The 12,230-nt window shown below is 43.2% G+C and overlaps 1 protein-coding gene across 14 annotated transcripts in view; it reads right to left on the bottom strand.

Annotated features, from left to right (window-relative positions):
- The window catches only part of Osbpl6 (oxysterol binding protein-like 6), a 194,144-nt gene that overhangs the window by 24,985 nt on the left and 156,929 nt on the right, over positions 1 to 12,230 (bottom strand). For 9 of the 14 annotated variants that reach the window (XM_011239864.3, XM_011239865.3, XM_011239867.3 and 6 more), the window contains 3 exons: positions 10,714 to 10,879; positions 7,421 to 7,554; positions 6,620 to 6,643 (listed from right to left, as the gene is read on the bottom strand). In XM_011239864.3, the coding sequence (XP_011238166.1) occupies positions 6,620 to 6,643; positions 7,421 to 7,554; positions 10,714 to 10,879 (324 nt within the window). The remainder of the gene's footprint in view (positions 1 to 6,619; positions 6,644 to 7,420; positions 7,555 to 10,713; positions 10,880 to 12,230) is intronic. The other 5 variants (XM_011239862.3, XM_011239866.3, XM_011239868.3 and 2 more) reach the window with 1 other exon arrangement.

Genomic DNA, 12,230 nt, shown 5'->3' with positions numbered 1-12,230 from the left:
TTACTTAACGTATATGAGTTCTCTATATGAACATATGTCTGCGTGACAGATGAGGGCATCATATAGAAGAGAACACCAGATCACATTATACATGGTTATGAGCCACCCTGTGGGTGCTGGGATTTGAACTCAGGACCTCTGTAAGAGCAGCCAGTACTCTTAACTGATGAGCCATCTCTTTATCCCCCTCAAGTCATTTTTAATAGGAGCAAAATCCCACTTACGATTTTGAAAGAAAAAAAAATGGTTGCTTCAAGCTAATCCTTGTGGCTAGCTTACTTGTTATCTAGGTGGTCATTTACTTTGCCCATAAGTACCCACAGTTACTGAAATATTCAGGCCAAATCTACCTTGCCACATGTACATGGGAGGGCTCTGGTAAAGCATTTGATGAGCTGATTGGCAGAGACAGTCTTGACCTGAGGCTTTCAAATAAATCTTGACCATCCATTCTTTTTAAAATGACCACACCTTCTGTTGACACTGGAACAGGTTCATGGACCAACACCCATGAAATCACAAGAGTAGGCAATGCTCTTCTTCAGGGAAGGAATGTTATAAAACACATGTTTTCTATTAATAAGGCATGTTGTGCAACCTCTTACTCTGAGTATTGAAAAATCCCAAAAGCTCACTGAAACTCTCAGCCAGTTTTCACTAAATGTGATCCGACCTACAGACATGAAAGGGGCATGCGGGAAAGCCTTAAGCAGTAAACCAGTAGCAAGTGAACTAAACAAGCCTTTAAAATTGTTTGTATATTTTTTAATGTGAAGATAACCGTTTCTTTTTCTGGCATGTAAGGGTAAAAGTTCTGAAAGTGGGAAGACGAGTTTTTCTTGATTTTAAGACCAAGTAGGTAAGACATGTAAGCTATGGGGGGCCTGAATCCCTCTCTCCACTTTATTTCTCTTTTGAGATATAGCCCATGCCACTTTAAAACTTGGAATCCTCCTGCCTCAGCCTCCCGAGTTCCTGGGATTACAGACTTGTGCTACTGTGTCCTGTCTATAAGGCTATGTCTCCTTTTATTTACAAAGTAAGGCAGTTGTCGTGGGTAACTTTTTTTTTTTTTTTTTTTTTTTTTTTTGGTTTTTCAAGACATGGTTTCTCTGTATAGCCCTGGCTGTCCTGGAACTCACTCTGTAGACCAGGCTGGCCTCGAACTCAGAAATCTGCCTGCCTCTGCCTCTCAAGAGCTGGGATTAAAGGCGTGCGTCACCACGCCCGGCTTTGTCGTGGGTAACTTCTGATGCTCATTTCAAATTTGACTAGAATGTCAAGTTGAGATCTTACACAGTGCTCCTTGGTCAACAGTCTGAAGAACAACTGCACACCTCCGAGAGTGTCAAGTAATTCTGAACCTGAGGGTTTTCTGGTGTTTACATTTGCAAGGAAGGGACTTTGTATACTTCTAAGGGCCGACCCAGGGCATATGGCTGCCTACCAGGAAAATGACCAGGGTGTTTTCCCATTGTGTGTAGCTTATTTAGACATTTATTGGGCTGGTCTGGAAAGAGATGTTTTCAACACACATCTTTAATTTTCTTAGTGTTAAACCCCTGTTTTCTCCTCAATTATGTGGCAAACAGGTATCATCACAATAAAAGAATCATCTTAAGTGCGTTCTTTACTGACAAAGGTTCTTAATTCTGGTTTGTTTTGTTTTTTACTTTTAAGTTTTCCAAATTTCAAAAGTAAAATTTCCGAAATTATTGCTAATAGTTCAGATCAAGAATCTGCGCTAATTGACATGGTGAATAATTGCAATTGATTGCCAATATGTTGACACTAAGGGAAAGGAAGCAAGCTTTATTTTATTTTTAAGCATAGCACAACAAATTTTAGTCATCCAAAATGTCAAAGTTGTAACAAACCCAGAACTGAACCTAAACTAAATCCTACTTCTATTTCTTTCTTTCTTTCTTTCTTTCTTTCTTTCTTTCTTTCTTTCTTTCTTTCTTTTTTTTTTTTTTTTTTTTTTTTGGTTTTTCGAGACAGGGTTTCTCTGTATAGCCCTGGCTGCCCTGGAACTCACTTTGTAAACCAGGCTGGCCTCGTACTCAGAAATCCTCCTGCCTCTGCCTCCAAGTGCTGGGATTAAAGGCGTGCGCCACTACTGCCCAGCTCCTACTTCTATTTCAAACAGATATCACCTACACGACATTCAGAGCAAATATTGGAAAGAAATGACTTCTTTGATAATATATATTCAGTGGTAGATACAAGACATGTTATAGAACACAAAGGGAGTAGATATAAGTCACTCCAACTCCGGTAACCTCAAGCCAGCAACCAGGCATGCATCAGCCCGTTTCAGCAATCTTCCTCAGGCTGGCTCCTCCTTTTGCCTTGATGATCAGTATGCTTGTGAAATTTGCTGCAGCCAAGTGTGTGAAAGCTGGGCACAGTGTTTCTCAGCAGGGACATACCTTTTCTAATGGTATCGTGGAAACGGAAGCTACTGAGGAACAGAGGTACTGAGAGAGCAACAGCCATGGGAGTGATACTCATGTGAAAGAGCCCAGGAGAGGGTACAAAATAATGTAGGAAATGTGCTCAAGGAGAGTGAACAAAGCAAGGGAAAAGGAGGCAGATCCCAGCCACGGGTGCCAGCCACTGAGCAAGAGAAACCACAGACGCCTGCCTGGAAGAGGACCGCTTTGTCTTGTACATAGGGGCCAAGGCCAGCAGGAAGAAGCACTGGCACGAGCACTAAGCTGTGCCTAGAGTTCTTCACTGAGCAGTCATACAGGGATCCTCTGCACCGCCCGGTGAGCCTGGACTGTGTGGACGGCCCCACAGACCATGCCCATCCCCCTTGCCTCCTGTTCCCAAATATACCAGGATCTAACACTTTTAGAAAAGCAGTTCCTGTTTGCTCTGTTCAAACAGCTACTATCTGAAGTTCCGAAGCGCAAGCAATCCTTATGTCCCAACATCTTCAGACAACAGATGGAAAGTCAACTGTGAGTGTGTGTGAGCTGTGTAGACTCAGGGAGACACTGTGGAATTGTGGGTTCTGGGAAAGAAACATGGTTGCCTGAGTTGGAAAAGGATTAATAACAGTGGGCAAGAATTTTCATACAATCAAATCCTTTGAGTAATGGTAAAGCCGGTTCAAAAGAATGAAAAAATTGATGCAAAAACTGCCAAAACTCAAACCCTGGGCAAATATCCTCGTTCTGTTTTGTTTGTTTGTTTTAATTTAAAAATACTGTTATATTTAGAAAACGAAAAAGAGTATAAAATATATTTTAAAATTCATACAATATTACCTAACTGTTGTTACCACTGAGTCAATCTTTCTAGCATTTTCTCTGCTGTGCTCCTTTTATATTGTTTCCCAGGTGCGTGCCTTGCACTCTGCATCTGCACTTTATTCAATAGCCATAAACACAGGCATCAGCCCCTTTAGAAACATGATTTAAACAGCTGCTCAGTAAACAATGGTTTCATATTATCAGACACATAGTTACTAAGTGTTATTATAATAAATACATTGTGATACCTGCATAGACCCACAGAGACAATGAAACTTAACATGTAGCTAAAAAAATATAAAGGATCTATAAAAAAACATCTTCATACCCCCTAAATTTGACAGAGTCCCAGGGAACTGTAGAATTCAGAGACAAATAAATACACTTGGAATTCCTCTCCTATCACAAACTATTTATTTACAGTAATGTGTAATGTTGTGGACAGGAAAAATGGCAGATACTACTGCTGGGGTTTTAAATTACACCATCATGTGTGCCTTGAGCAAACATTTGGCTTATAGTCTCGTTCTCAAAATATTTCCATAATTCTAAATGCACATTTCCCCTCAGCACACACCTCTGAAGCTCGCTGTCAGTTCAACTCACAGGAATGGTCCCTCCCCCCTTCTCAGCAATGCACAAAAATAATGACTTGCGTAATGCCTGTGGCTTGTCGACTCAGTGAAATGCAGTGGTTGCAGCTGCAGTCGATGGTCCTATGCTGTTGCTCACGTGTGTGCAGCTCCAATTCACACTATAGTCAACACAAGCTGTGTACAAATTCGGTGGTGAGAAACCCAGCCGGCAACAGCAGCAGAGCATACTGTTCTGCAGACGGACTCACTCGGACCCTGCCCGATACATGACCGACTGCTCCGTTAATCGGGAGTGCCAAAGCAGCCTTAGTTTTATAATATGCTGTGGTTTGATTTTAGTGGCCATAAAATGAGGGCTGACGTTAAGTAAGTAAGAGCATCTACAAGGGACAGACGCCAAAGAAAACATCCTGTCCTACACACGTTAAGTCTTAACATCTCTGCTTGTCATGGGTCTGAAAGGTCGTTTCTCAAGGGGTAAAAAGTAGAAAGATTACGTTGTGTTTGTGCCCGGAGAGATGAGGGGAGAGGAATTTATTAGTCTCTCCAGCCTTGCAAGTTTCTACTTACTCGAGGCAGGTAACAATGTATGCCAGGCACGTAGTGAGGCGTGCCCATCTCACCGCCTTCAGATGCCAGGCACCTGTTGAAGGGTGCTGGAGCTGGTTCAGTTGATATGATAAATACTGAGAGGCTTTATAAAAATGCTGCATTGTCGTCATTACGACTCTGTTGAGCATGTCAAATGTTCAGCTGTCAGCCAAGCCATGTTGATCCCATAGCATCTCGCAAACTCAGTCCTTCCTCCATCTCTTTGGCTTGGGAATATTATCTCACATATATAAGACAGTCTAAAATAATGAATCTGACCAATTGCTTTTTGTCTTCATCTCATCCATTTCCACACTACTATACCTGACTAATATTTCTAATATATACAGAATGCCATAATAATGTCCACTTCTGGTAGCTACATTTCTTTAAGCCTTCCTCATCACTGAGAGCATAAGTGTATTCCTTTGTGTAGTCAGCAATGGGCTGGTTATCATCTAATGTCCAGCCAGGGAAGAATTTCTCCACCAATTCTCTGGACCCCTCTATAGTGTTCAAAGCATCGGCATCCCTTCACTACAGAAGAGTAAACTGTGCCTAAGCAAAGGCTGTGGTTTCTAAAGCAGACTCCCACCTCGGCAGTGACTGCAATGTAGCCAGTGAGCGCTTGGCTGGCTCACATGGGGATACGCATGGACATGATACTCTTAGTGTAGGCAGGAGCCATGATACACACGTGTAAGCATGGGACTCTCCAGTGGCTCATGGGCAACAGTCTTAACAGGCCCACATTATTTTCAAATCTTTTGAGTCCTTGAGTGGGGAAGAAAATTTGAACCCCAAACCAAACAACCCAAGGAAAATCTCCTGAGGCTCTGACTTAAGATGCAAAGAAGTCTCTCTCAGGAGGGAAACTGTACATGCTTTGTGTAATTCCCAGCGGGCTGTACTTTAACTCAGTGGGAGTCCTTTAACTCAAAGGGTGCACGCCTTTGATGTAGTTGACACCCTTGCTGTATTTCCCTCCTTCACTTTAGTGTGGGATCCTTCTTCATTCCCTCAGAGCACTCCCCCGAGGGAGTGTGCTGTGCTTGCCCCACACTGGCCTTTTGCTTTTCAACTACCAAAGTCCCACAGAGCCCTGCTGTGAATGGAACTCTTTAACTCTTTCCTGGGTGGACAGAGCTCATCTTAACAACAAGATCATGAGCTTCTGGGGAACCAGGTCTATGATATTCCACATCTTGCATAATAATATCTAGTCATTTACATGCATGCACGAATGAAGCAAATGGTTTTCTATCCCTGTGACCTCTCTTCCTAGTCATTTATTTCTAGATTCAGCCAAAGCTAAATCCTAGATCTCTATTTTTTGGACAGGGTTTCATGAATCCCAGGCTGGCCTTGAACTCACTATGTAGCCATGGAAGGCCTTGAGCACCAGATCTTCCTGCCTCCCCACCCTAAGCACTGACATCATAGAGCAGGTGAGATTGCCCAGTTTTCTGTGGTGCTAGGGGTTGGAATTAGGGCTTTGTGCATGTTAGGCAAGGATTTGATCAGCCTAGCCATATCCCCAGACCTCCAGCCCATGCTCGATCTTAACGAGATGCGGAAGAAAGCAAGCAAGCAGCAAGCAAGAAGCAAATCTTGTTTTTGTCAGTATATGCTCAGTTCCTACCACTGGCTTCCAACATCAAATACACTAAAGAAATACCGCAACACTTCGGGGTTTAGGGTGTGTTTTGTATGTCTTCAAGATGACACCTACATGTTTGTCTGACTACGATTTCGATCTTTCTGCTTCATGGTGCATTCACAACAGTGACTCAGAAGATCAATTAGTATCAACAGAGCATGGGACAGATTCATTGACATGAGCAGATGCCAGAACCTTGGCAAGGTTATGAGTGAAGTTCTCTACCAGCTGCCGGGCAGGTGCTGTGCTGATGCCAGGCAGGTGCTGTGCTGACGCTTATGCTCCTGAGGCCCTGACTTGGCCCTGGAGGCAGCGCATGTACCTTAGCTGATAGCTCTATGTGGGGCTGGGGACGCGTAGCCTAGACACTGGCACTGCATTACGGGAGACTAAATACTGAAAACACTGACAGATCAGGTACAGAACCACACCGACGGAAGGTCACATCTCATCGTTAAGGACTACAGGCAGATTCAAGCAGGACCCCATCCATACGGAGAACCACTTACCCAGGATTTGCCGGCTCCTTCACTCTGATCCAAGGCACCAGAAAGTGAACAATATTGTATATAAACACTGAGTTCTCACACACGGAAAAAAAATTACATCACAGCATTGCATGCTCAAAGGAATCAAACCGAGTGCATTTAAGGACTGACTGGAGAAGATGCTCATTATAGAGGAAGAAGTGTGCGGCTTTCAAGAATTGATAACCAAAACCTCAACTCTGAGGTATACAGGGGTGCGTTAGCTATTAGTAAGATGAAATATGACCTATACTAAAATATAAACGTCTAACTCAGGGAGCATAATGGACAGAAGAGAACCCCAGGTGTGCAAATCATAAAAGAAACAGGTTTGTAGTAATATGTAACTTTCAACAGATTAAAGTCTAAGTGGGAAAACACAAAGTGTGGAAGACTCAGTAGATTTTGTTTTATTAACCATTGGATTGAATATATTCTGGAATATTCCTTAAACATGTAAATCATGTATAAATGCTTGTAGGTTTCCTTTTCTTTTAAATCAGGGGCTGACAAATGACCCCAGACATTAATTCAAGTAGTCTAAAAAACAATTACATATACTCAGCAATTTCTGCTCCTTTTTACCTTACCTCGACATTTTTAGAGGAGAAAACTAATAAAATTCAAGACTGACTCTGCAATGTCTTGGGAGAATGTCAGAGGAACACGCCACCCTCCCCCACACTTCCCCACCCCCACCCCCTGAAACGGTGGCCTCCACGCTCCCTCACCCTTTGCCTAGAATCTTTTGTTGGCCATGCATACAAAACCGCTTGGGTTTACCTGTGACAGTGACTGCCGGAGTCTGGCCATCTGTGTGCTGTGGCCTTTGTTGTGATCTTGCTCCGAGACCACCTGCTTCAGCTTCTCCTTCTCTATAGCTATGCTGTTAAATGCAGACTTCAGAAGAGAATGCACTGTGTGGCGAGAGAGGTGAGAGACAAACACTCAACCCAGTAGAAGGACCATGCGGGATGCTAACCTCTGTGCATCCTAACTGATATCCAGACTTTTTTCTAGAAAGACTAGGTTATAGTCTAAAAAAATAAATAAATAAAAATCAGTCTGTGTAAAAGAAAAAAAAAACTAGCTTTAAATAGAATCTGAGCATTTATACCCAAAACAAATATGGCAATTGTAATTAATTAAAATGGAAATTGTTATATTTCATACCAGCTGAGCCAACACAGTTTGGAAGCAACATCCAAAATATCAACATCAATTCTTAACATCAATACTCAGAAATTAACTCGTATCTCTAGAGGGAAAAGAAAGCAGGTTTTGTTTGTCACGTTTGATGATAATATTTAGAGCCATTCTGTTAAAGTGCCAGGCGACTCAAGAGTTATTATAGTTATTTCCACGGAGTGCACACCTCCAAACAGAACATCTTATGGGTCTTGTCAACATAAACCAGTCAGTGGGACCCAGAAGTTCTGACTGGTTCCTTTGGAGTGGGAAATGATTTGGCTTTAAAAACAGCACCCGCATTGCTTTCTCAGCAATAAGTGTCTCTGTGTCAAAGGCTCTTGGACTGAAAAGCAACAGTAAAGACAGCACCTCTCCACTCATTTCCTACTTGGCTAACAACTTGGTACAATCGGAAGCAGTCTTGTGGTTTGAAGCCACAAAAGGTTGAATATGCATGTTTCAAAAGCAAGGGAAGTCTTCAAGTATAGGCATTTCCCTATTTGAAAAGGGTGACTTTTAGAGGTATGAACATCCGCACAGAAGAGTGGCCAGAACCAAGGGAGGTGACGGTGGGCGGAGTGGAATTGGGGAGGTGTCAGGGACCCAAGTAATTCAAGATCTCTTTCAGAGATGAGGCTGACAATTGGTTTTATTTTGCAGTGCTGAGAGGAACCCAGAGCCTGAGCAAGGGAGGAAGCCTAGTACTGAGCCACACCCCTGCCTCACAATCTATTCATTCAAGTGCAGGATTCCACCAGCTGAAAGCTAACCACTTGACAGCTGGAATTAATCGTGCTGTTGACTTTAAGGTGCCTCATAGTGCCTCTCCAAAGAGTCCAGTCAAGGCATGGATCGGTCCATTTTGTCCCTCTTGTGTGGAACATTTCGATGTCTGATGAAAATAAAACCAAGCACTGTAGTTTCAACTCAGGCTTTAAGACACTGTTGAAACTTGAATTTCCTGGAAGCTTTAGGACTGTGACAAAGTGTCTTGGGGCTGCATCTGGCTCAGTCTTTCTCAGTGTGGTGTTCACCTGTGTGCTCTCTCTCTCCAACTGCTGCCAACAGTCCCCAGAAGCCAAAGTCGTGGCTATGAATCTGAGCCGAATGGAATACCATCGGCTTCGATCACAACATTAGCATCCAACTTAACAAAGCAATGAAAGATGCTCTTATAAGGCGTTGGGGGGATGGCATCAACAGACAAACCCACAGAAAAATAATATGATGGTCTTAGGATTATAAAGTTGACGTGATATCTGCCTATGTTGTAAATAGAGTATCACAGTGAACGAGAGTCCATCTGGATGCCGAGGCTCTTGTTAAAACCACAGCATAACCTTGATGACAGTCTAAGATTATACATTATTTGCTATGTTTCCAGGTATGTTCTTGATGTTCACCTTCTTCCTATTCTAAGCCAATAAGCGGCTGTATCATAAGATAACTACATCGCCTGCCTCCTGGGACAATGCATAGCAGGACCTTCAGTTTTGTCTAAGGAACTCGTTACTGGAAAGGAAAACAGACAGAGAAACAATAAGGGGTTTCCTAGGCACTACATGAAAAGAAATAAGTTTATAATAATTAGTAACTTTCAGCAGATTAAAATCTAAGTGGGAAAATGGAAAGCTCATAATAATTAGTGACAACTGCACATTGTTTTGGGTTTTTTTGTTTTGTTTTGTTTTTTTGTTTTGTTTTTTCGAGACAGGGTTTCTGTGTATTGCCCTGGCTGTCCTGGAACTCTCTCTGTAGACCAGGCTGGCCTCAAACTCAGAAATCTGCCTATCTCTGCCTCCCAAGACTGGGATTAAAGGCGTGCACCACCACTGCCCACCTGGCTTGCACATTGGTTTTTGTAGCAGCTTCTCAGGACACATTCCATTTCACACACCTTTTCAAGGATATTTTCAAACTTACGGACCAGCAGCCTCAGGTGAAATACGATACACTGAGTTGTGCAAAGGGCTGAGAGACACCACAGGGTACTTTAAAAAGGACACTGCCCAGGGAAGGTGCTACCTTAAACCAAAAGATGAAAGTCATTTACTGCAAACTAAACACCATATAGCAAGAGGGCATTCTAGTCTCCCTACAAAGGACAACCCAGCACCCTTGTTAAACCTCTCACGTTGTAGGTGATTATATCAATGGAACTCACAAAACACTCTTACTAAAAACTTAATATACAGAGTGTGACTGACTTCCCATCCCTCAAAACTGAGTTGTCTTTTGATGCTCTGGCAAGTGCAGTGTAACAGGCCTGATGCTCCACCAGTTCTAGGACGAGACTGGCAGCGCCCACTCCTGGTGTCTCAGAGCCCTAAGCTGTCAGACACGGGAGAACAGTGTGGTGGTGAGCAGCCTTCCCGGTGTGCTGCCAATACACAAGGAACATGGTGGAGGTCACTTTGTCAGCCCAGGCTCTAGCAGAAAGCCAGTGAGTGACCCATGGCTGCTCTCAGCTGAGCACTTGCTCAATTCTTCACCCAGTTGAAGAGCACGAGAGTGAAACTTGTTTGAGAAAGGAATACATCTTTTTTTTTCAGGCTAAGGTTAAGTGAATATGGATTATAAAATAACTACACTGAGAAAAATGATGTCTAGAGACAGTATCTTGCCGGGCTGCCTAGGAAACAAATCCCTCTTTGCTTTTCTGCCTCTTTCCTTTCCAATGACAAGTGACTCAGTCAAACTGAAGGTTGTGCTGTGGGTTGTCCTGGTGGGCAGATGCTGTAACCTGTTGCAGCCAGTATATTGACAGAGCTCCCCCCCCCACATATTAACCAGTCCATCCTTCTGCCGTCCATCCTCACCTACGCAAAGATGAAACAATGACTCTTTCATCAAATTCCCCACTGTCAAACACCTTGTAGTGTTACCTTTCTGTGCAATTAGACAAAATTCTTCTTGTAGCTTGGTATAATCCGTGGAACTTTCCAGAGGGTCGGTGAGGTGGCTAGGAGGGGTCTGGAACTCAATGTCTGCACAAAGGTTGGGGTTGGAGGAGTGCAGACGCACGGGTGACATGGTGGCGCTGAAAGGAACCTGGAAGGGAAGGTGTCAATTATTCAAGTGTCACCATGCCCTGTTCAGCCATCTCCTCCTCCGCAGCCAGGGCCCTTCCTAATTGTTATAACAACACACTCCTTTCTGATGGCGAGCCTCAGTTCTCATTTATTTTATAAGCTGTGTGGGCTGGGAAGAGTTAGTCTTGTTTCTGAGAGTTTAAGAATTCCCAGGACTCATTGGGTTTGCCTTCTTACAGAGAATAATAACTACACACCTCTGAACCTTCACTTGTCCCTAGAAGTAACTGGCAGAAAAGAGCAACTCAAACCTTGACGTAGGGGACCTGTTCTCGAACAGTCAGAATGCAATTTATATTTACTTCTCCTTGAACCTAGGCAGGATCTTAATGAACATAAAACTACATTTAAAGACTCGCTTGGTCTATAGCCACTGGAAGAAGCACATTTCTAGTACATACACTAATGAATTAAAGAGACTCAGTCATTTAAAAATATACTGATTAATATATTCACAAAAGAAACTTATGTGAGTCATTGCCGTTTGTCTTTGTGATTACACACGCCTCTGATATATAGATGACTGTGGCTGATGAACCAGTCACCAGTGAAAAGCATTAGTAGAAAAGGTCACATTATTGTAGACCAATGGCAGCAGGAACTTTCCTGTCCAGACCGGATCAGGACTAGGCTTGTGTTGGATGGGAGCCAAGCACTTTCTTGTTCTTTTTAGGGGGGGGTCAACCTGAGGGTGACAAGAGCTACTGGTTAATCATTGTTGGGAAATGGAAATGCTATTCTTCTAGCTAGTCCACCAGCTAGCTTTCCTAATCTTACTACATAGATCTTCTCTCAGCTGCCCTGAGGAGCTATAACACAGACTCCACAAAAACTGAACTTTCTGCAGTTGAAGTGCTAACTCGTTCTCCCTGACTAACTTGCAATACTTTGGTGTGTGGGAGAGGTGTGTGTGTGTAAAACACTTAATTTCCTTAATAGGCTTTTATTTTAAATTTTATGAATTCAATAAATGAGAAAGGATAGGATAAAAGGGTTCTCTGTCTGTCTGTCTGTCTGTCTGTCTGTTGGCCCATGGGCAATGACTTGACTGATGGCCCCACTGATGCAGTTCAGCTCTGACAGTGAGTACTTTATCTGGGAAAGAAGCTATTGCTGAGGAAGGAAGAGAATGGGCAACTTCCCGCACTGACAGCGCCTCCACTGAGCATGCTACCACACATTCTCTGAGGCCTTCAGAGATGTCAGGGTCATCATCCTTGACCCTCAGTAGGAGCTGCAGTGACTCCATGCTGGGAGGTGTCAATGTCTGTCTACCTTATTAGTCTCAAACCTTCCTCCTGTCCCAGATC

Source organism: Mus musculus, chromosome 2 (genome assembly GCF_000001635.26).
Source record: "Mus musculus strain C57BL/6J chromosome 2, GRCm38.p6 C57BL/6J".
NCBI classification, from domain to species: Eukaryota; Metazoa; Chordata; class Mammalia; order Rodentia; family Muridae; genus Mus; species Mus musculus.
Note: the sequence above shows the minus strand (reverse complement) of the source record. Positions and strands in the feature narration are given on the sequence as shown.